General features: G+C 34.9%; 1 protein-coding gene across 1 annotated transcript; it reads right to left on the bottom strand.

The window, feature by feature from the left end:
- Window positions 1–1748: 1748 nt before the first annotated feature.
- Window positions 1749–2482, bottom strand: LOC126503124 (proteasome subunit beta type-1-like). Its single transcript, XM_050144610.1, is given in 2 exon segments — window positions 1749–1918; window positions 1921–2482. Coding segments are annotated over 2 exon segments (720 nt in total). The 3' UTR covers window positions 1749–1760.
- Between the last annotated feature and the right edge of the window lie 23974 nt (window positions 2483–26456).

Below are 26456 nucleotides of genomic sequence, written 5' to 3'. Positions count from 1 at the left end.
AACATTAGCAGCTTTTTCTTTAATTATTAAAATTATATAGATATATGCATAAAAATTAATCTATAAATGTACCCTGATGAATATATTTAGTGTATCTTGACATTTACTACAAGACTGTGTCTTCTCTAAATGACCGGGAAGTTGGATGGGAAAATCTGAGGCTCCACACCTAGATGTAGAGCTGTAGATACTTAGTAACTGATAAGAGAAGAACTTGTTTTTCACTGAAAGAATGCCCTAATTTGTTACCAATACTAAGTGACCAGCCCTAGATTGACTTCTTGACAAAATTCTCAAAGAAGCTTTAAAGATGACTCATCTATGTTTATTACCTATAGTATTTAATCTTCCAGTTTCTCTGTGTTACTCAACATCTGCTATTACTCACTGATTATATGAGGAAGTTTATAAAGGAACCAAATTTTTTTTGTTGTTCTACAGAAACTGATTATACTTTTACATTGTAATTAATATTTCAAATATAGTTTATCCAACTAAATTTTTATTTAAACATTTTATATTTTTGAGAATTTCATACATGAGTGTAGTATATTTGCATTGTTTCTACTTCTCCAACCATCTCTAATTCCTCTCTTGTCTTCTCACCTCTCTCTAATTAATGACTTCACACACATATACATACATATATACATAAACATACACACACATACCTAACATAAACATGCACAAATAATCCCAGTGCATCCATTTATTTTTACTCATATGTACACATGTTCATGGCTGACCAATTGGGACTGAATAAGCTATAAGATGGTTCATACTTCAAAACTGATTGTTCTTCCCTTAGCAGCCAGTGTCTCCCTACATGTGTTGATCTGGACCTGGGACCCTGAACATTTCACCCAGCCTTATAGGATCTTGGCTTGTGGACTTACTATACAGTTCTTATTCATGCAACACTTTTATTGAGTCTACATGGAGGCAATAATACCATCATGTCTAGAAGACACTTCCTTGCAACAAGCGTACCTCCAAATTTACTCTCTCTCCCTTGACTCCAATTTGTACGGCTGTCCATGTATGTATTCTTGGAAGTAGTATCATTCATTGAAACATAGTTGATCTGCCAGGAGAGAGATGTTGAAGTAAACTGACTGTGCCTTTTTTACAAATGCTAAGTATTCATAGCTCCCCATGGGGATTGACTAGTAAGTCACTCACTTCTTCATATTAGAAAGTTAACTGACTTTATCTTGTATAACAATCACAGTGAGTAAGAGTTCATGTGTGCAAGGGTCCAGTCTTGTTCAGAATCATGCACTCCAGACCTCTTTCAACAATCTTTCCAGGTCCTCTTTTGTGATGGCCTTTGATTTTTGGCAAGGAGAGAGGTGCTGATCTCTTCTCTTTGTGGTTTAGACTCTTCTGAGATTTAAACCCTGCACTTTGGCCAGATGTGAATTTCTAAATTAAGCTCTACACCAAAAATCATTTCTTTTTTTTTCTTTTACTAAAGATTTTATTTTTCATTATATATAATTATGTGTATGTGCCTACTGAGGAGAGAGAGGGCATCGTATCCCTTGGAACTGGAGTTACATGTGGGTGCTGGGAATCAAACTTAGGTCTTCTGCAAGAGCCACACTTTCTGAACTGGTGAGTCATCACTTCAGCCACAAAGAAAGAAATTCTTCCCAATTTGTCACACCTAGAGAAGACACTGTAAGAAACTGAGTACTTTTCATGCTTCTTTTTAATGATGACAAGCTTGTGCCACAGCTCCAATACATGGCTCACAATCAGTCTTTCCGCAGGGGAACAGTCTCCTCCCTGATGCCCTCCTTGGTCACAATGCAGATCCTGAGGGCATCGCCAGTGTACACGTCCCTCTCAGCTGCAGAGATGAAGACATCCTTCACCAGCCGCATAGCTTTGTCCAGAGACAGGGGCATGTGTCCACATTCTGCATATTTTTGAAACCAACCTGGTTGTCAAGCAGAGGCTGCAGTATGGCACTTGCTGAGCCCCCAGCCTTGAAGGAGTCTCTCTGGTAGGAGCCCACTGGGTCAAAGCTATACACAGCTCCCTTTCCTTCTTCATCAAGTCCACCGATGATGTTGTAGACATAGTACGGGAAGAAGCGCCGTGAGTAGAGGATGGTAGAAAGCATTGCAGCAATTGCGCTGGTGGTCATGGCCTTGTTATTGGAGTGCTTGTACATCTTTAATCTTGCTTCAATAATCTTCGTCAGAGTAAGACAATCTCCATGAAAACCACTGCAGCCAATGACTGTTTTGTCTGTTAGTTTATAACATTTGGGGCTATCTCGGGTATGAATTGAAAACCCTTCACTCAACCGAGTGTCTGAAGCAACAATGGAAAAATCTTCTCCAGCAATTGCCAATACAGTACCTCCATTGAAGGCATAAGGCGAGAACCGCAGGTGCGCGGGGCCGGCGGAACCCTGAGCCCTCGTTGCCATCTCTTGGTCGAAGCCCCTGTAAGCGGCCATGGTGAGCATCGCTCCGACTCCTGCTGTCTCATGGCCCCAAAAATCATTTCTTATGATTTATAAGAGCTACACTAATCTTTGTGTACAGAAATAGTAAATTCGGAGCCAATTTGGATCTATGTACATTTAGTAGAAAAAGTAGTAACAAGTTTACTCCAGGAGCTTTGGAGACCCAACCATAATTTCTTAGCTGGATTTGAAGCACAGATTACAGTCTCTTCTTTTGGAATATGCCTCAAGGACAATCAGCAACTGATCGTTCATGTACATTTGTGCCACTGTTACAGAAATGAGTATTACTTGTCAAGGCATTTATTATAGCAGTTCGTAGAGTCAACTGAGTGTGACTGTTGTGCCTCCAACAAATCAGACACCAACTACATAGGGCATTAAAGTACTTTGGGAGCTAGTCAGCAAAGATAATGTTACAGCTCAGTATTAACATGATTCCTCAAATACTTTGACCGAGGTATAAAGTGTGATCAAAAAATATAGGGAAAGACCTTGAGATTCATGTTTTTATTTATTTGTTTGTTTAATGCAATCCATAGCCTCTGTGCAGAGCATAATCCCCTGTGCAGGAAAACTTCAACTAAACTCTTGTATATAAAAGTATATTGTATAAGAAACACACACACACACACACACACAGAGGAAGTTTAAAAATATTTCCATACTGTTTTTACAAGCATCCTTAGAGTTAGTGATCAGTCTCAAAACGTCCCACACCCTATCTAACATTCCCTCTCCTCACTTAAAATTCCTACTACTTTATTCCTCTTTTCTTATTTATATCTCCTTTTTCTACTATGCCTTCCCTTTAATTTTTTGCTTCCCCACAATAATCCAAGTAATATTTTTCTAGATTTCAGGATTGTATGCATTTAAAATTATACATAAACATCCAAAGCTTTGGTGCTAAGTTTCAATATTAGTGGGAACATGTGTCTTCAATCTGAGTTACCTTACTCAGTGTAATCTACTCCATCACTATCTGCTTATCTTCAAAATTATTATTCAAAAATAATTTAAATATTCTTTACAGATTAATGGAATTCTATTATGTTTAAGAGCCACATTTTTATTATCTATTTGTCAATTGGCTCATTTATCCTGCTGTTGTGACCTAGTTAGTGTTAATAGAACAGCTACAAACAGAAGGAATGATGCTTTTCTGTAATATCAAATAGGAGTCTGTTGGACTGTGTTCAGGAGATGAAGTTGGGTCATTAAGTACAGCTAGTTTTCTAAGAAAGTGATGCAATGCTTTGCACAATGAGTGCACCAGTTTAACTCCACCCGGAGTACATGAGTTTTCCCAATTGCCCTCAGCCTCCCCAGCACTTGTCTTTTATTTCATAATACTGTCCTCTCTGACTGGTTTAGTAGTTTTAATTTGCATATCCCTGAAAGTTAAGGTTATTGGAGAACTTTCTTGATGTCAACACTCTTTAGTTGCTGGCAGTTCTTTGTATATTGTTGAGACCATGTAAGTCCTGGACTTCAGCTGCTCTTCCCTGTCTAGAGCCTTCTAATTGAAATGACTAAAAGCTGTGCTTTGCTTAGAGGATCTGAGGATGGGATTTTCACCTGTTGACCATTGACTGCAGGGTATTTAAGCCTCTAAGGTGCTATTAAAGGGGGTTTTGGTACCAGTGTTGGAAAGTCTGTGTGTTGGTCTGTCTCTGCGTGTGTATTTTCAACCTCCAGCCCCTTGCCCGAAGCTCACGAACTGGGTTCTAGCGCTTAGAGCACAGATGGGCCTCGCGGTGTGCGGCAGTATATGTCTGGGCTCTCCCTTGTCCACATGCTATCTTTAGAACTATACTGGAGCTTTCTTTAATTCCTTGAGGTTCCACTTCTTGATTGTAGCTCTTATTTTCTATGTAACTGGAATCCTACTAATAGAGGACTTAGACAGATTATATACCTTGAAATGTATCACTTATATGTTCTGCTAGAAGTTTTAGAGTTTGGACACTAACATTGAAATCTCTGACCCACATGCATTGTGTACAGATGAGAAAGAAAGATTACCAGTTGAGAGAGAAAGATTGCCTTTTCATTTCTTTATATTTACTAGCCAGTTTTCCCGCCACCATTTGGTAAAGATGTTGTGTTTTCTGCAACATATGTTTTTGTCAGCTTTGTCAAAAATCACATAGCTGCAGGTTCAGGAACTTCTGCCTGAGACCTCGATTCCATTCCATTGATAAATATGTCTGCTCTTGTACTTGTGCCATTCTGGTTTTGTTTTGTTTTTTGTTTTTTGTTTTTGTTGTTGTTTGTTTTTTTTTTTTTTTTTTTTTTAGCAAGGGATCTGTTGTACAAGATGAAATCAGATATAATGACACCTCAGGCAGTGTTTAAATTTTCAAGGTTGTTTAGGCTACACAGAGACTGCTGTGTTTTCATCTAAAAGTATTTTTCTCCATTTTTTGTGAAGAATTACTTTGGATTTCTGAGGATTCTCATTGAATCTCTGTACATTGCTTGTTCTTTTTAGGTTGGTTCAGGGTATTGATCTTACCAATTCACACACATGGTTGTTCTTTACATATTCTACAATTTTCTTCACTATTTTCTATAGTGTCTTAAAGTTTGCTTTGCTTAATTCTTTCAGGTTGTTTGTTACTTTAACTCCAAGATATATTTTTGAAGCTATTGTGAATGAAATAATGCTATTTTTTATTTCAAATTGAAAACTATGTCCTTCTAGAGTGTTCAGTTAAGTCACAGGATATTTCACAGCTATAATAATGGTGGAAACAACTTGGAAATGTGAACAGTGTGCTGTCGTTGGCCCAAGGGAATCAATCCACTGTCCTGTAAAGTGAACAAGGGAAAAGTGAATTGAGCATTGCTGGCACCATTTCAGGGCTTATCCCTGAAGCATCTTTAGAAATTTAAATTAATTTCCACCTGCAGAGAGAGTGTTTACTCTCTTATATCGCCTAAGGCTATAAGAGCTCCAGGTTTTCACCTCCCTCTCCCAGTACAGAATGTGTTAGATCAAGGGTTGCACTTACTCATGTATGCGTTTTTTTAAAGATTATTTTTTGTTAACTATTTAGAAATTTCCCATAATGTACCCTGATCACATTAGCATAATGTCACCCATTACCTTAGAGATAAATTAAACAAGACTTATGTTACTGGTGTTAACTAGTGATGCTAGTGTTGTTTCAAAAGAAATCACCTTTTTATGGGTATATTTTTAAAAACTTTGAAATATAAAGTGTTCATATGTCTTTACCACCCCCTGCTTACTATTTTCCTTTGATATGTCATCAGATAAATTATACAGGCTAGGAGGAAGGGCCTCAAAGGATAGAGAGAGCTATTCAGACACAGTAAGTAAACCATCCCACTCAGACAAATATGTTGGGGAATAAAAGCCATTGAACATTTTATTCTGAAGTCAACACTTCTACCAAATCCACACATACTTAAAACCTTAAGCTGACTTTTAATGCTATCATGGCAAAGCAGGTAATGAACTTGTTAGTTTTGGCCATGAGGAAAAAAAAAATCTCCAGTGGGCTTTCTATAATATTTCCTAATACTTACAAAATGATCAAGTGGCTGCCCCATTGAGACTGAGATTGAATATGGGTGTATTTATGTACAATGTTTTCCTGTTATAGAAAAGTTCTTATTGAATCTTTCCTTTAACCATCTCATTCCACTTGAATTTAAATTTCCATTGTAAGTTTCTAATATAATTAATCAGATTTCTTTTATTATCTTGTTGATTTTGTTCTCACTTCACACATCATTTTTATAACTGTATACTAAGAAGTCAGAAATTATTTTGATTATAGTAAATATATTTAAGATAGGAAAATATCTTAAATACTTGAGGTACCCATTTTGTATAAACTTTTATATGCTATAAAATATATTTTCTCATAATTATAGTTAGGTAATACCTCACTTTTTAATATAAAATAAAATCTAGAATGCTGATGAAATGTTTTGTACACTTTTATTAACATATTATTCTTATTGGATATTTGGAAATTTCACATTTTACACCCTGACCACATTTACTTCCCAGTCCTGAACATGTGAAATCTCATATATTTTGCCAATTTTTAAATGTCAAAGCCAATATTCTAGACAAGTATATCTGCAAACTCAAATTCCTTATAAACTCCACTACAGTTCAATTCAATTTGCTTCTCTGCTTAACTTTTAATAAGGCTTTGCAACAGCTTCTGTCCAATTGGTCAGTTCGATAGGATACTCATATTCAGTATTTGTGAAATATACACAATATGTCTTTGTAGAGCACCAACTTTCTCCATGTTGTATTTCCTATGAATCCTGGAAACTACAAGTTAAACCATTTCACATAACAAATAAACAACAAACAGAACCAAACTGTCAGATAAATGTGTACATTTACTCCAATCCATCCCACCACCATAAGATGAATAAACTCTTAAAAGAAGGGATTAGGTTTTGTTAAAGTAGCAAAATTTTATTTTTCAGATACATACTGAATCTTTAGAATACTTCCCAAATGATTAAGTGTTATCCGAATTCAGATATAAAACATTTGACTGATTGAAAACAAATTTAGGATTGTGGGAAAGGCCACATCCATTGATTCTTTCCAGCAGACTCCCTGTGTGATGAGAGATGGATGATTAAAAACAACTTTGCACTGACTAACAGATGGGAACTGCAACAGATGGAAACTGTTGATGTTTGCCAAAGAGAGAAGTCCGACAGAAGACCTCCAAGTAAATTTGGAGAATATGGAATAATCTTTGTGAACTGCTACATTAGAGCAAGAAAGAAGACTGTTTGTTGTTGTTGTTTGTAGCCATGTAAGTCATACAGAGGACATTTTTCTATGAGCATAAAAATATCACATTAACCAAGTTTACTTTTTAAAAGACTGAAAGAAAAAAGGAACAAGTTAAACAGAAGACATTCAGTAACTGTTGGGGATTTAAATAAGAAAGAATTAAAATGCAAATTAGACTATTGATGTTAGAAGTGTACAGAATTACATTTATTGTGTATCAGTGGCAAAAGATAGTCATTACAAGTTAAGTCATATGAAATCAATTGTTCTGATTTAAATGCCTTACTGTGTTTAATCACACCACAAATGTGGAAAGGACAACTAGCCGAATACTGAGCATTTATCATTTAAATATTCCTTGTAATTGGGTAGAAGTTGAGAGTATATTAATTTTCATCATTCATTTTTTTATTGTTTCACAAAATATTAATAATCTCTTCTAGTTGATAAGTGTTTATTTTGAAACATTGAGATTTTCACCTTTAATTATAGATGATATGTGCAAGTAATTAGATTTCACAAAAAGTTGATATTTTACTTTTTTATTTTATAATTTTTCTATTTAGTTTGTATAACCACTATTATTAACATTATAATATATCTCGAACATTGGAATAAAAAGGGGTATGAAAACTTAAATAAGAAAATATACTGTATTTGTATTTCAAAAAATAATAAATATTGATACTTAAGAAAGCAATATTCTAAATATATGAAGAATGGATATAATTACTAAAAAGAATGTGTATATAACCACAATTATGACTAAATAAGACCCAAATGAATGTTCTTTATAAATAATAAAGATTACTTAGTGGTATTTTTAAAAAAATACATTTATGTCATAACTCAGCCTGTTGTAAGTGTAGCTGAAATTGAGTATTCACTTGTTACTCATACAGTGTACAATTGTGTGCTAACTGAAACTTTGCTCTAGGTAGTGCCTGGATTTCAGGATAGGATGGTTATAACATGTTGTAGTTTGATCCGTTGCTGGCATAATCTTTATTTCAGAACACAAGGCAGAAGGAGAGCACTTGTAACTTATATGAAACATTGCAACAAGGCAGAGTTGGTATACAAACAGATACTTAGAGTCTTTATTGAGATACTAAGCAGCAATTTCCATTCACAATGGGCAAAACTTGCCACATGGAAAATATAAAACCCAGAGAAATGAGAATTAATTTGGTGAAGATATTACATCAGATTTGAAATTTATAATTATTGCCAATTTTGCCTGCACAATAGTCATCTTTTAAATCCTTACTTTCAGTTAATAAAATATTATTTCTTCAAGCCTCTCTAAAGAACATCTGGTCACATTTTTCATTCTGTAATAAACAATAGGTGGGAAATTATTCTTTTCTGAATTGTATTAGGTATTAACCTAACTACATTTTATATGATTATAAGCAATTTAAATGTTTTCTTCTGTAATTTTTGGGTTCATCTTTTAACATATTGTTTTACTTTCTCTCTTGCTCAGAAGCTCAATTATAAATAAGGAAGCCATTCATTTGTGATATACAAATTTGGACATCCTGTGTGAGATACTGAGTTTTTGTTAGACTTGAGAAAGAGTTCCCAAGACAGCAGGAAGTTGGCTCCATTTATTTAGTTATAGTTCTTAATTTGCCTGCTGAAATTTTGTTGTGAATTTGCAAAAGATCTTGCCATATGCTGTTGTTGTTATGCTGTAGATATGTTCTAGCGCAGCGGTGCATTCATACATCTTCAATCTCTGACCTACATTACTTACACTTTTATCATCGTCTTTCCTGGAGCCCCATTCAGTTGTGTGTTTCTCTCATTGAACATGCTAGGAGCTTACAAGCATGTGTCATAGGGTTTCTTTTTCTATCTTATTTTCTCTTAATTGAAAATTGATGTGGGAGTGATTTCTTATTAATAAAGAAACTGCCTAGGCCTCTTGATAGGCCAAGCCTTAGGTGGGTGGAGTAAACAGAACAGAATTCTGGGAGAAAGAAGCTTAGTCGAGGAGTCGCCATGATTCTTCCACTCCAGACAGACGCAGGTTAAGATCCTCCCTGGTAAGCCACCTCGTGGGCTACACAGAATATTAGAAATGGGTTAGAACAATATGTAAGAGCTAGCCAATAAGAGGCTACAGATAATGGGCCAGGCAGTGTTTAAAAAAATACAGTTTCCCTGTAATTATTTCGGGCAAAAGCTAGCCATGTGGGCGGCCGGGTGCTGGGGACGCAGCCCTGCCGCTCCTATTTCAACAGAAAATAGATCTTCTCTCATATAACACATCTACATCCTTACCACAATTTTCCCTTCCTCTATTCAGCTTCCACCACCACCCCAACTCCCACTTCTTTTCCTCTTCAGAAAAGGTCAGACCTACAGGAGACAACAGCCAAATACAAAAAATAGAATGCAGTAAGTCAAGACAAGAGCCTTCACACCCAAACTGAACAGGACAACCTAACATGTGGAAAAGAGTCTCAAGTGCAGGCAAGTGTCAGGAACACACCCACCCTGATAGTTAGGAGTCCCACAAAAACATCAATTTAAGAGCCATAACATATGTACAATGGACCTTGTGCAGATCCATGAAGACAGGCCCCTTGCCATTACTAATTTCTATAGCATTTGTCTCTGCATGATATATTACGTTGAAGAAATAAATCATTAGGGGCTTGGGAGATGACTCAGCAGTTAAGAGGATTGACTGCTCTTCCAGAGGACCCTGGTGTGATTCCGAGCACCCGCATGGTAGCTAACAACTATCTGTAACTACAGGATCTGATACCTTGACACAGACATACATGTAGACAAAACACAAAAGCAAACAAAATAAAAAATAATGAAATTATTTTTAAAAAGAAATAAATCTTTAAGTATTTTACTGTTCCTCTGTGGTCTTAAATTATACTTTCCATCTACTCTTTGACACAGGTGTTAATTTTCTGATCAGTCGTTCTTATGGCCCCTTTACTTAGAGAAAGACTTTGCTCTTACTGATCAAACTTTTATTTGATGAATTATCTTACCACAATGCGTTTCGGGATTCCTGAATACCAGTGGTAGGAGAGGTACACAGTGGTTCTCGAAGTGTACAAGGTGAAATGTTTTCCTTCTATCACCTATCAAAGACACAAAAATGTAGCATGTCTTACTTTTAGGGTTTTCCTTAAAAATTGCCTCATATCACCCACCAGGTTTCCTTTAAATTTCAACATTTGCCTTAGTATGTAAAAGTTCTGTTTCCTGAAACTCCTCTAATCTTGCACCTCTGAGACATAGAACATTTCATCCTAAATATAAAATCAATTTCATAGTCATGTTCTTTTTTGCCTAAACATTCTACTCTACTCATTATTGGTTGTTGTAATAGTCATCACATTTTCTTTTTTGAGACCTTTCTAAAAGTCAATACAGATAAGCTCTGCACTGGCGGACAATGACAATGCAAATTTATTATAATGTAAGGTAAACTAATCTGTTTCTAAGTGACATAACATATTTACCTCATGGAAGAAGGAGGCACATGAACGTGGATGATGCATGTGCAGTGACATCAGTCATGAGAAGATTGTAGGTACCACCACTTTTGCTCCTATGGTTTTCTCTAACTGATTGTGCAAATAGATCTACCAGAGAGATTTATAAAAATATCAGAACCATTGCATTTTCTCCACTGGTATTTAAACTGGAAAAGGCAAGCTATTGAATGTGCTTTGCACAGTTAGTTGTATAAGATCATGATGAAGAGTTTTTAAACAGGAACTTATGAGTATCAGCTCTAAAATCTTCTTGATCTCATAGTACCAAAAATCAACAATATAGATGATGTATTTCATGTCAATCTACTGTTTATTATTCTGCATCTCGTACTTTGAGACTGATTTCTACCTCATTTTCATAAATCCTTATATACTGTCCACTTAAGGCTAGCTCTGGGCATTGGTATATGGCATCATTTAAACATAATTAATTCCTTGTAAAATTTTTACTCGATTGTAGATTTTCTGAATATAAATTATCATCACTGTCATTATTCATCTTATTATTTTATATTATTTCTATATTTCCTATTGTAACTGAAGCTTTGCTATAAGATTTTGAGAAACATACTTGAAAATCTCTTAGAATGCTGCATTATCTCTACAATTACAAAGCTGAAGTCACAGAAAATACAATTTAAATTTCACTCACTCTGTCATAAGTTTCAGTACTGGAAGCAATTCACCCAATTTATTTTTATTCATTTTACATCCTAACTTTCAAAGGAATAGTAATTTAAAAAATATATCTCTCCAAAGTTCAACAGTAGAATAGATATTAAAAATTATATCTGGCCTGGTTTCAAGAAAGCATGAACCATGTAACCTTTGACCTTCTCAATAATGAAGCCGTACATATAGAAAGCACTTATCTTGAAATTCTCAATGTAGTTTCATTTATGCTCTCCGTAGAACATTATCCAAGTATCAAATAAAGCTACTTTACAATATGTGAAAATGATTGCATTTTGTCTTTGAAGGAAGATATAATGATTTTATCAAATGCTGCATTGATTTCAAGCTCTTTTCCCAAGATCAGAGGCTTTTGTTCTCTTTTTGTTCATACTCATCTTGTCTCAAGTTAAACCTAATTTTACTTGTCAGGATTCATGAGTTTCTCATCTACTGTACCCGATTTCATCAGATATGCAGAGGTCAAGTGCATATTTGACTCTATTGATTCAGAGTTATAAAACTCAAAACCACACAGAATCTGTGCAGGCTAGGATGAAAATGGAGTTAGGGACTCCTGAGGTGGGGCAGAGGGCAGATATAGGAAAAAAGAGAAACAAAAGGAAGAAATAACTCATATTAGGACACAAGAATCAGCAAGGATATGGTCTTATAACCTCTGTTTTATTAGAGCAAAAGAAATGACTAATATTACATAAATTTATATGATATAAAATGATGTATGCATATAAGTCACATATTTGTACTGATTTTGTAATATTGATACTTAATAGCTAAGCAATTAATGACATTTAAATTACTACTTAACATATTTTTTGATTAGCTGCTAATCACACTCCCTTCCCAGATATCCCAAGTCTGCCTTCTCACTCTTGGGACACCCCCACCCCACAAAGGAAGAATAAAAATAAGAAAAAAATCTAATTTTTGTTATTTATACATTCTCTGGAGCATGAACAAACTCTCAATGTCTGAGCCTTAAATAGAAGTGAGTCCTTCCCCTCCCAAACCACTGACAGAAGCCAGCAATTATGGAGACCTACAGTTCTTCATTCCTATCACACTTTTAAGAGTTCTCTTCAATGGAAATTTCATTCTTTTACTGACATTAGAGTCTGATTCTTTGGGATTCTGATATATAATGGAAATCATCCAGCTTAATGGACTAAATAATTTCTGGATTATTATAATTTGTGTTGGAAGACATTGTTGGACAAAGTAGACCACAGATTTTAAATTGCTCTAATACATATGTATTTTCATTTATAGAATAATAAATAGTGCACAGAGATACTCAGTACAAGCTATCTAAAAAGGGGATATGGGATTGGTGATCTCTAGGTTCAGCAACTTAATCTGACACAATTAGAGAAGTAGAGTGTGGTCAAGGCCAACAGCCTAGATCAATTATGCTCCCCAACACATGTGTACCTCTACTCATGCAAACATGCAGGCATGCACATGTGCTCAATGAAAAAGAGAGAAAGAGAGACAGAGAGAGGACAGGTGGAATATTACAAGAAAAGAATAGACAATAACAGTGGTAATCGGAAACAGGGTAAAGATCAAATTATTTTATCTTAAAATATTTCACTTTGCATCAACACAGTCCTTTATGCTTTTTTCTTGTTCTCAAGAAGTTTCTCTTATGAGTTCTGAGTGCCTGGTGTTAAATAAGAATGTTAATTTGATGTTCAACTAAAGGGATAAATAGGAACCACCAACTGAATCAAGTACAAATCCAGGTGTTACTGTGAGATTTATTTATTTATTTAATTAAACTATGTGAATTTTAAACTTAACTAAAGGTAACTATGTATGGAATAATCAGTTGTGAAACCGTACAATTAGACTGAGTCTCACATATGAAAGAGGGAAACTGGAACTTACGCAGCCCCCTTTTCCCATGTGTTTGAATTTGCACACTTCCCTACTCCCTGTTGTATAGATATTGTACTAATCCCCATTTCTCACTGTCATGTATGTGAAGTCCTCATAGTTTATCATGGTACAGTTTGGTTTCTTCAGTGCCACAGTTCAACAATAAACTGATAACAAATTTTAACTGAATATGACATACTCTTGTGATAAACACTGTAAAATTATGGCATGTGCCTTAGTATAGCCTAAAAGCAGAGACTTTTGAGGTTTGGCCAAGTATGACAGAAAGGGCCTAGACTATCTTTAACAGACTGTGAGTACAATGTGGATCCCAATTATTTTACTTCTCAGCATTTAGGAGAAGAAACAGAATCCTACAGCACCATTGACAGTGCCTAAATACAATAATTAGAATATTAATAGACATGTGGCTACTAGCATCCAACAATCAGAATTATAGATTATTTTTTGTCAGTTTTGAAAGAAAATGGAATCATTGTGATATGAAGACTGTCCCTCTTAACTAAACTGTATTATACATTCATGCTTAAATCATAGTCTGAAAAAGTTGGACTGTAATTTAAGGAAGTTGCCAAAGTGTTGAAGGATGGGCTTGTTTTTTTCTGGTTTCAGCTGTACACTAGAAAAATAACTGTAATGGTTTGCAAAATGTGATGTCTAACTATGTGGAAATTCTTGAGATTATACAGATTGAAAAACCTGATAAAATGAGCAATCTGACTCTAAGAATAGTGGTATGACCCAGAAAGCTTGACTATCAATACATAATAAGCAGCACTTCATAATATTAACAGTTTGGGTGTCTCAGATATATAAAAGCATAATTGAAAGTTCAAACGTATTATGCATTTGTCTAATACACTAAAGCAGAAGAAGATTCTGGATTATATAGGATCGAGTCGTGTATATGCTTCCTTATACATATAGGATTTACCTGCATGAGTGTGTTTGCATGCTGCTACAAATTATAGAAAAGCATGGAAAGATAAAGATAGAATAATCATATGTTTCTCCTGATTTTGTGTTAACAAAGTATAACTATCCTATGTTAAAAAGGGTTAAGAGGACACCAAAGAAGAAGGTGTAGAAAGATAAATGCCTAAGTCTTGGGGGCATGGCTACCAAACACTGGTTTCTGAACCAGAAGGGCTATTACAATCATGAAAACACAGCATCTATGACTGTCCCCATAAGACTTACATAAGATCAGCTCTTGATTTCCATCATGGGTGGAGAAGTATACATGAGGCCTCTCCTCTCCCAAAGAAGCACTATATACTTAATAATTGCTAGAGGAAGTTAGGTAGTCTTTTCTCCCAGTTTGTAGCCAGTGATAAATTATCCAATGATCTAGTAAATAGCCCTGCCACATCATAAATAAATTAACCCTAACAAAGTTCAGTGATTCAATGCACATATGGAAAACAATAGAAATAAGAAGCAGAGTAGTTGAGAAGGAGGAGGGCATCAACAGGAGTGAGAAGGGATAGAGGGGAAGAAATAAGGGGAGAAGAGAAAAGATGAAGGAAGGGAGAGAGGAGAGGGTGTTAAAAGTTCATCATGGGTGAATATGATCACAAAATATTGCCTATGCATCTAAGATGTCAAAATAGAAAAGGGAGCCAAGAAAGAACAAAAGAGAAACAAGCTATAATACCTGCAAATTGTATATGCAAGAAACACATTGGATACAATAATTCAACTGCAAGAACATGCTGCCACTGCTAAAAGGAAGAATTACTCAGAAGGGAGAGCTAAGAATCAAAGAGGATTATCCCCAGGCCTGGAAAGCTTGAAACCAAACAGATTTTGCGCAGCGAGATTTTGCAATAGTTGGTGACTAATGTTGCCATTGCCTTTCATTTTTCCTCATTTTAAACAAGAAGTCTGAAACTCTTATCCTATGCTTAATGCGACTGAAAATATTCTCATTGCAAATAAGCAGTATTCAGAGAAGTTCACAAATATAGACTAGACCTATGGTGTATTGACTGTCTAAGGCCATGACTAATGCTAACAGGATAAAATACATTTAACTGTAGGAGATTTTAAACTTTGTGTTCCTATTTTAATGGAGTTAGTAGTTGAGGTATATGAATTTATGCTTCTTCCAAAAAAGAATTTTAAACTGGGACCAAAGCATGGTAAAGAGGAATTTGACTGAATTTGGTAACGTAGCAAATGAAGGATAAAGTTACAAGTCAATAAACCAAACACCATTTTAAATTTAAAAAGCACAACAATTGATGGGATGGGGGAAAGATGACACATCCACTTTTGTCCATTTGGCCTAATCTTTTGCTGAATTACTATATGTTTTGTGTGTTTTTAGGTCAGCACCTATAGACAATTTTAAAGTCATAAAAAACACATACACAGATACATGTATTTATCTTGGTGTGTGCTCAGGATTAGTTATACCTTGGTGGCTCTTATATGCAGATGAAATAGCTTGCTACAAGTTGGAATCAAGCAATCTAAGGAAAATTTGTCTTCCAATAGTACAAAGTACAACATGTGCAAGTTTCCAGAGAATATGGTCATCCTAGAAGCATCTTATATAAGGAATAGAGTTTCAGAGTTTCAGAGCCCAATTTGCTGTCTCCTGGAAGATTTCTTCACCTGCATATACCGTTTAGGCATGTTATCAACACTAATTAATATATGCTTGGCTAATGTATCTTGACTGGTATAAAATTTATCTAGATAAACCCTCATTAAAGTTATAGAAAAGAAACTGTAGTTTTGGATTTGTGTGCGAAAAGTTAAGGAATTGATGAAACAGGGTAGAGAGCATTTTGTTTAATAATCTGTGCCCTTCTGTTATTAACTCCTGGGACTTGGAGAGAACCAAACCACTGTTGCAGTGAATGAACCAGGACCTTTATATCCTCCAGGGGCAAATGCAATGCTAATTATATTGGGGCCTTAAATTCAAGCAGCTTATTCTTTCATTCACATTCAGAAAGAGACAAAAGTGCAATTCCATGAAGGAAAATTCTCAATGGTTTACAAGAAGACAAAATATTGAGTGTCTCTTTTTACACGAGGTAAACAGAATGCATTATTTCTACTTAAATGTTTATATTTACAGCATTCATCTTTACAACATATTTCTTGGGCACATTCTCTTTCATTAACATGAAGCATATGTAATTTGATAAACATAACAAACCGTTGAGAGATGTCTTGTATGTTGTAGTTGTTTCAGCTGAGACTATCGTTTTCAGTGCTGCCCAAATCCATAAGCCACAGCGAGATACAATGAACATATTTAGCCTCATATCTTATTCCCCATTTCCAAATTTATAGTACCAAACTGACCAGGCTTCATCTCTGCATTTCCTCTAAAAAACTAAAATTTATCATAAATTCCCCAAGTGCATGCAAGCCCCCCAGTTCCCTGCCCCCACCGCCGTGTTCCCTGGCGTAGTTCCCTTGCATGGTTCCTTGCTGTGTGTTGACTTGTGCAGCTTCCCGTTTGTGCTCCTTGCCCGTGAGTTCCGGGTTTCTTTTTTCTGTGTTCGGAAGTGATTTAATTGCTTTTAATTTGTTAAGCTAAGCATATTTCTCAATATTCAACCAGTACCAAAGCAGGAAACTAAAGTGGCTCAATGACCTCTCCTGGTGCCACAGAAATGCTTCTACATACAGGCCTTAGTCTCCTTGTTGGTTCTTGGGGACTTCTTGTATCTGGCATAACACTTTGGTCATCAAACAAACCTAGCAAGGAGAATATGTCAGTCAGTAGTAATTAGGATGCTTTGTTCTTGTTCCCTGACCTTAAAGAGTTCTGCATTCAACCATGTGCTTTTCTAAAACTTTAGATTGTCTTCTTGGGTTTTTCACCTCAAAGTTATTTAACAAAAAACATCTTAATCTAACTTTGTTATTTGTAAAGCTTTGTTTCAACTATGATGCACACATCACCCAATAATAAGGTCAAAAAGAGTTTAAATTAGCAGGGGTATTTGGACTCAATCTTTAGCCATTAACTTGAGCTACAATCTGTGTAGGTTTTTTTTTTTTTTAATGTGAGACTCACAGACCTTGAAGTATTTATTTTCATTCATCAAAACTCTCTGTAATATCATTATTATTATCAAAATAGATAATATAGCTTAGAGAGGGTTCATCTTCTTGACAATTCACAGATAGAAATGCCCAGTAGAACAGGATGTTTCCAAGAGATATACACATTATATCATAGACAGTGGAGGTCTCCTGACATCCACTCACAGCATGATTGATACAAGAAAAATGGAGCTGCCTAACATGTGAAATTACAGCAGCCCTGTAACCTTGCCTAAACAAGATTGACTCATCATAGGATTGCCTTCTGGTGGGTTGAAACCCAGAACTTAAATTGCAGCTTCCAGCTCCTCTGGCATGACCCACGGCAATGATAATCTGCATTTTAGCTAATTTCCCTAGGCATTTGGTTACTGGGAGGGAGAACTTATATTGGTGTCCAGAATGTGACTATTTCTGTAACAACATAATTTTAGATCATAATTGATTATATTGTTACAATATAACTTTTCAATTAGGATGTGACAGAAATTTAGGAAGAAATCTGGAGATCAGGTTCAACTAAGCTCTATTGTCAAAATTATTAGGTAATTTTGGAAGAAATTCAAGTGATCAGAATGCAGAAAGAAATGTGGACTTGAAAATAAAGTTTCAAAGTGAAGTGACAACACTATTAGAATTTGGAGTAAATGTTCTACTTGTTAAGTGCTAACGATAATTTTATTTATGAATTATCTCAATGCTTTAATACTTGGAGAAACACTATTAGCAGTGAAATTATTACTAGTTTCTAGTCTTTCTTCACTTCTGCCAAGTTGCAGTTCCAAATAAACCATCACATACATATTTGTTGTACCACACACAAAAATTAGTTATCAATCTGACAGACCCTTTAGAATCAGACTAAGAGTAAAATCAGAAAGTTTCTATGTATTCATCAAAACACATGCTCATCACATAAAGTACAAGCTCTCAAGTGACTTGGTCCTCTATGAAGAATCCATTTCTAATATGATAACAATACGGATGAAGTCTTTTAAATATATTCAGTGCTTTCCTTCCTCGCTAATCTCTGCACATTCAACTTAGGAAATTTCACTGTCAATATTTTTTAGGCATTTGCTTAGAACTATATTGGTAATGTAGTCATATCAGTGTTTTTATCTTTATAATTCTGCTCCAAAATTACAGAGATAGAATCCGACGTCTCCCTATTGCCCCATTCTTCATCCTTAACTTAACCCATGTTCTAAGTCAATATGTTGGCTTTTTGTTTAGTAATTAAGTTTTCTATTTTTCTCTTGTTCAGCTCTTCTTCATTGTTTCTCAGTTGTGACAAATAATTTATACATTTCCAGTCATCTAAACAAATGCTATATATTTTTCAAATCTTTCCTGAATGTTATTCCTCTCTGATAGTCCTTTATTTATCTGTAGTTGTTGTAAGCTATATAGGAAATAAAAGGTTATTACCACTACAAGGTTATTATTAGTTCAGCATGGCTGGTTAATAATGTGAAGCCTCAGAACACTGTATTTAATTCATTGAATTCCATAGAGTCCAAGAGTTGACCTTGTAGGTTCAAAACACAAACTTACAGTATCTCACAGTTAATTGAAATCAGACACTCTCTCCCAGGCCATAAGAATTCATAGCAATGGAATTATCCCCCCCCACACACACACCAAAAGTTGCAGTTTAATTTACTGTGTGAAATGCAGTTGTTAAGTAGACCGAATATTTATTTTGTGTGTGTCGTGTATTCTAACTATAACCCATGACATATGAAGGCAAATGTTTGGAAGGTACCTGTTGAGCATGTAATCCAAGTAAAGCAAGTAACATTGTTTGACTATTTAATCTTAACAGCTTGTTGCGGATATCCACATTCTTCACCATAAGAGGCATTTGTGGGAGAACATTAAGTATGCAAAGCCTTGCCATTCATGGCTACATTTGCTGCTTAGATTGGTCTGTCATGTTGCTCATTGTAGCATTTTGCCTTTGTTTTGCTTAGTAGCAGTTTGTTATGAATGCAGCGTTTTGTCAGAGAGCTTAAAGCAGGGTCGCTGAGCCTTCCGGTGCAAATCATCTGCATCACAGTGACATCAATGGGGTATTAAAACTTTAACTCTCTGGACTCCATTCCATAGAAAGAATCTAATTGGGGAACTGGAATTGTGTTTAAGTGAACCACATAAGTAATAATCCAACCATTAAAACTGGAAAACATAGGTTCTTTAAATGCTACCTAGCATTGTACATTTTCACATATGTCTTATGTAAGTTATACTAACAAAATTATAGAAAATAAATGAATACTATTACAAATCTTATTTCAACTTACTAAAGAAAGATATTATGTGTGTCGTTTGTTTAGTATTTGCTGAAATGAAATTACTGAACCTTTTAGTAAGTGAATAACAATTATATATAAATTTCAACTTCCACATTGTTTGAACTCAAGTTATTTAATAAGAAACAAAAAATAATTAGTTAAATCTGAGCTAACAAAAAACATTAATATCACATTTTCAAAAAGAAAAATTCAGGAATATATACTTTTATCCTCAAATTTTAATGTTTCACTGTAGCATAAGTTGAAGACAAGAAAATATCAATAAACTAAATTAAGAAATGAATTAATTATTGATTATTTGTATACATACTAGAATAGCTTATTAATAATGTGTCAAATTAGAAATATCTGGTCATATTGAAGCATATTGCAATTTTTAAACTTTTGTATGTTGAAGAGTAAAAGTTAAATTGAACTGAAATTTTATGCATTATATAAAGTAATTTCAATTTCCATTAAACACCTAATTCTAAAAATAAGATAGTTATATAAAATAATACAGTATTTGTATTACAATAGATGTTTGGTAAATCAGATTATAGTTTCTGTTTAGGATTATTCATGACATCATTCACAGAATTCTCTTAGGTATGGTTAATTCAGGCAATTTCCACATGAGATTTGGTGACTTAAATATCATTTTTCTTTTGATGAACTTATGAAATACAAGCCAATATAATTCAATTCTTCTTTAGGAGAAAAATATTTTATTCATTAGTACAATATTAAAAAGATGTTTCACTGCATTGTAACTTGTAGGCAAAGACCACTTGTTTGTCTTGCTTGCCCACCTAGAACCAAAATAATCACACAAAAACTATATTATTTAAGTCAATGCTTGCCCATTAGTTCTAAATTCTTATTGGGTGATTCATACATTTAATTTAATGCATTTTTAGCAATCTGTGTATCACCACATGGCTGCAGCTTATGGGCTAAAGTTTTGTATGGCTCCAGTAGGCTACATGACTACTCTATGACTTTGCCCTTCTTTCTCCCAGCATTCAGTTTAGTTTCCCCACCTACCTCTATTCCCTGTGCTGGCCCAAGACAGTTTCTTTATTCACTAATGGCATTTACAACATACAGAGGAAATTCCCACATCAGTAACTGATAATCTTTACTAAACTATACTACTTACTCATTATTCTGGTCTTAATTTTTTTGAATCTTTCATATGTGACTATGATAAATGATATTTTTAAAGTACATATTGTTCTTTTATTTATATTCTGATGTATAGACTGATCAAATTCCCAATAACCTGCATGAGAAACTGACATTTGAATTGTCAAGAAAACAAAAACAAAAGATGTCTTTTATAAATGGTTGCATAAACAAGGGAAGAACAATGGCAATAATAGCACACATGTTAATATGGAAGGAAGAAAATTTCATTAACTCCTTCTCCTATACAAAGATTTACAGATAACTAATGACTTCTGGGAGAAAGAATATTAGTATCTTCCAGGGACAAGTCCTTTTATTGGTTGTCCAATGAAGAGTGGTCGGCCTTGAATCCATTTACATACAATCAAAAGGAACTCAACAGATTGTATATAAACATGTACTTGTGCATATACAAATGCACACAGCCACAATTAATATAACAATAATAAAGAATAAAACATGAAAGAGTAATGTTGAGTTGAGCATGGTGTTGGATATCTATTTAAATTCTTTTTTTTTTTTTTTCCAGTGGAACTATATGATATTTTAGGGCATGGAAAAAAGGGTGCAAAAAGAACAAATGAACCATAAACACGAAATAAGCCATGCTGCCTGTCATGATCTCACCACTCCCTTAATATAACATCCATATTGCAGGTCAATAAAATAACCATATCTTTTAGTCTTAGGTGTTTTTAAATACATTCTGAGAATGGCAGACACTTTACTTTGATTTCAGTCTTCTTCATGTCTAGTCTGCTACTTTTTTCTTTCTTAAAGGAGACACAAAGAAAACAAACCGATTTACTATAATTTTTCTTAGCTTCACATTTGAGCTAACTATGGTTTTGCATTAATGTAAAATAAATAATATGCAAAATCAATAAAAATTTACTTATAAATTTCAACATTTCCTGGCTTCCTTAAGTTATTCATTCAAGCCGTAATTTTCCTGCAATAATTTGTCCTAACAATGTTATTGTTTAGAGTATTAGTTTATGAAAGATTATTTAATCCTTATTAAAGTGTTCTAATTTAGACTCTATATAAACCAATATCCTTTGTGACTTTTTATCCTTATTCCCATTAAACAAAGTTATGAAAATAGCACCAATTTAAACTGCAATGATAGGTGGGCACTTTCCCTTTGAATCTGTAGACTGATGACTATCTATTATAATCAACAAATAAACATAACAGAAAGGAACTGAACACTGGTGTTTGTGTAGGTAGAGCTGCCTTTTTTTTTTGGCATTATTATTTTGTCTTCCATTGTACTCTGCTAATAATAGTTCTTACAGTTCTCCTCTAAATGACCCGGATTGGAAATATAACAATACATTGAAATGGGTCATGTTTTATGACCAATCTTTTTTTTTTTTTTTTTGCATTTTAACATTATGAGACTTGTTCCATGGTACAAATGTTTATTAATAAAAATATTTTTATTTTCTTTGAATATACAATTATTGCTATTATTGTTATTGTGTCATTCTCCCATGTACTTTAATGTGCTTCCCTGCTTTTCACATAAATCATTTGTAAAATAATCTTTTTTTTTTTTAACCAATCTCTATTTCAATTTATTTATTTCTTTATTCATTTGTTAGGCCACAATTATCTCAGAGCCTGTACTTTGAGGTCTATAAGACAAAAAAGCCTGGCTCAAATTTAGGGCCTAGACTTTGGGGCCTGTAAGACAGAGAAAAGCATGGCTCGATTTTGAGTGAGGATGAAACAGCAGAAACTATGTAGATGCCCCTCTAGCCAGAGGGAGGGTTTGACTGCTTGTCATTGGCTCAAGGTACCCTCACGTCATAGGATGTCACTTACTCTTTATAAGTGGATGCTCACAATAATAAACTGAGATCCTGCTCTGACTGGACTCCCTATCACATCTGGTTGTCCTGCCAAGTGGGACTGTGGGAATGGGCAGATAGAGAACTCACTTTTCCCTGGGGAATGAGGAGACTCAAGAAACCTAGCATTTGTTCATTCATTCATTCATTCATTCATTTAAAAAACTATCTTTTCCCATTTTAGATACAAATCCCAGTTCTTTTTCCTTCCCCTTCTCCTGTTCCTTCCACATTCCTCACCACCCCACATCCCATCCATTCTTCAGAGAGGGAAAGGCTTCCCATGAGATGTCTACCAAATATAGCGCATTGCTTTGAGGCAGGACCAAGGCCCTGCCTACTACATCTAGCCGGAGCAAGGTATCCCTCCAAAGAGAATGGTTTCCGGTACAAGCAGTAGGGATAAACCCTGGTCTCACTGCCAATGGTCCCACAGTTTGCCCTAGTAGTACAACTGTCACCCATATTCAGAGGGGCTTTTTTGGTCCTATGCTCGTTCCTCAACTCTCAGGTCAGCGTTGGTGGTATACCTTTAGCTCAGGTAAACTATTTCAGTTTTAGTGAGCATTCCCATAATGGTCTTAACCTTTTTACCCATATTCTCCTTCAATTTTTTGATTGGACTTTGGGAGCTCTTTCCACTGCTCCACTATGGATCTCTGCCTCTGCTTCCATCTGTTGCTGGAAGCAGGTTCTATGATGACATTTAGGATATTCATCAATCTGAATACAGGGCAAGGCCATCTCAGGCACCCTCTCCACTATTGCCTAGTGTCGTAGCTGAAGTCATTCATTGTGGATTTCTGCAAATTTCTCTAGTACCAGGTTTCTTTCTATTCCCATAAAGACTCCCTCAGTCAAGATTTCTCTGTCCTTTCTCTTCATCTCTGTCCTCCCATCTCAACCATCCAGCTCCCTCAAGTTCTCCTCTCCTTCCCCTTCTTCTCGTCTCCTCTGCTTCTTCCCTTCCTTATGCCCTCACCCCTATGCTCCCAATTTTCTTAAGAGATCTTGTTTTTTTTTTCCCCCTTCCCAGGGGAATCTTATGAATGAGTACATACCATGTTCATCTTTCTGGGTCTGGGTTGCAGCACTCAGGATGTTATTTTCTAGTTCCATCCATATGCATATAAAATTCAAGACATCATTGTTTTTGACCACTGAGGAGTACTCCATTGTGTAGATGTACCACAGTTTTTCTATCCATTCTTGACTGAGGGGCTTCTAGGCTGTTTCCAGGTTCTGGCTATTACAAATATTCCTGCTATGAACACGGTTGAACAAATGTCCTTATGCTACCATGACTTTCACATAAGTCATTTGTAAAATAATATTAAAGGCCTGCCTGATTACTTCTGAATAGTGGCTACAGATATGACAAAAATAACTATTCATTTGCTGCTAAATATTAGATTAAGTCATAGTATGGTAAGTAAAGAGTGAGTGGAGTCTTTATTAGTGAAACCATCAGCACTAACTTCCCTCAGAAAAAAAGTTAAACATTTTTTCATTATGTATTTTTGTATTGGCACATAAACCTCTGAGGAATTACAGAGAAATATGAGCATAGCTTGAAGATCTCTCTGATGTGGGAGCACCCTCTGTATGCTGTGATCACCATGAATGAATAAAGAAACTGCCTTGACCTGTTGATAGGGTAGAACTTAGGTGGGCAGGGAAGAAAGAACTGAATGCTGAAAGAAAGAATGGCAGAGTCAGAGAGATGCCATAGACCCACCGGAGACAGACCATGAGAATTTTACCAGTAAAACACTGCCACGTGGCAATACACACATCAATAGAAATGGGTTAAATTAAGATGTAAAAAATAGCCAATAAGAAACTAGAACTAATGGACCAAGCAGTGATTTAATTAATATAGTTTCTGTCTGGTTATTTCAGGGCTAAGCTAGCTGGGCAGCCAAGATGAACAAGTAGGCCCTACTACAACATCTCTCCATGACGTTATAGGTTTTAAACTTTGATAATGCTATTTCATTAAATGTAGCACTGATAAGCCGGGCGACGGTGGCGCACGCCTTTAATCCCAGCACTCGGGAGGCAGAGCCAGGTGGATCTCTGTGCGTTCGAGACCAGCCTGGTCTACCGAGCTAGTTCCAGGACAGGCTCCAAAGCCACAGAGAAACCCTGTCTCGAAAAACCAAAAAAAAAAATGTAGCACTGATATAATTCCTTGTTTAAGGATGCTGTTCCTTTTGTCCTTCAGTTGCTATAAACTGGATGATACTTTACAGAAAGTGTTAATCAAATTTTAATTACGTTTATTTAATTAAGCTTCCACCCATTTTAATAACTGAGTATGTAATGGAAGTCAGAGTGGAAGAGAATCAAATCGTATATGTGACAAATAATTCTTAATTGAAAATGATATAATATTTCTAAAGTACGTTATTGTCAGAGAGTTGACAACATTGCCTTCTTTAGATGAGACAGCCAGACATTTTCTTCTTAATTTTGAAGACTAAACTGTGTGTTCTTGAGGAAAAACTGATTTTACTAGAATACTTATTCATGATCTATACTTTTTTTTAAAAAAAGGTGATGAAGAATATAGGTAAGAAACAAAAAGAGAGGGATTAAAAATAAAGAAATGATCATTACAAGAGACATGTTAATAGGTTGAAAGAGAAAAAGCTAATAAATCAGGTAAACTTGTCTGAAAATGTACTTCATTTTCTAAGTTTAGTATAAGTGTGTGTATGTGTCTGTGCATGTGCAAGCATTTCTATGTATTCCCATCACCTAAGTCCAACTACCAATTTGTCTCATCATGCTGCTTCTGTGTAATGAAGCAAAATTGTAGATACCAGATTAGACAGATAATTATTTTAGGTTCCTGGAGAGAGAACATTTATTTGCTCTTTAGAGTATGTTCTAATAATTTGAAGTTAAAAATATACATAGTTAATGCAAATGTTCAACAGGAGGAAGTGAGATATTTTTCAAATAAGTCCTTTTATTTTCTTTTTTTCCTTTTAAGGGAATAAAAGATGGTTTATTGTGCAGTCAAATTTAATGACAATGGCCAGGAAACTATGATTTAGGTTATTCCAAATTCATTGTTCCTGCATGGAATAAGTCTCATAACATTTTATAATTTTATTTTTCTGATTAAAGTTTCCCCTCTTTATATTTCTTCAAGTTTCTCCCAATATTCCCTCCTATCCACATTTCCTCCCTTTCTTCTATATCTCATTAAAAAACAAGCAGGCTTCTAAATATTAAAAATATGATATAGTACAATAAAACATCTTAATTAATATCCTTCTCTATGAATTTTTTGAAAGAATTAATCTTTTTTACCTTCTGAATAGTATCTTCAAGATCTGATATACAGATAATTCTTCTTCAATAAAATATTGCCTCTTACTGTAGAAAGAAAAATGAAATAATACAATAAATAAAACTTTACAAGGCACAGGAAATCACTAAATGTTGGCAATAGTCACTAAAATAATTGCCAAGTTCAGAAAACTAGTAATTACTTAGTGAAAAACCTCAATGGAGCTGGCTACAAGTTAAAGAGAGCTCTCTCCACGCATTCAGTGTTTATGAATAATCAACATATCACAGGACATTTTTTTTCTTAAA

This window comes from Alexandromys fortis, unplaced genomic scaffold, assembly GCF_014885135.2.
Source record: "Alexandromys fortis isolate MF-2015 unplaced genomic scaffold, M_Fortis_MF-2015_v1.1 scaffold_43, whole genome shotgun sequence".
In the NCBI taxonomy this organism is placed as follows: Eukaryota; Metazoa; Chordata; class Mammalia; order Rodentia; family Cricetidae; genus Alexandromys; species Alexandromys fortis.
The sequence above is the reverse complement of the archived record's forward strand: the minus strand, read 5'-3'. Positions and strand labels throughout refer to the sequence as shown.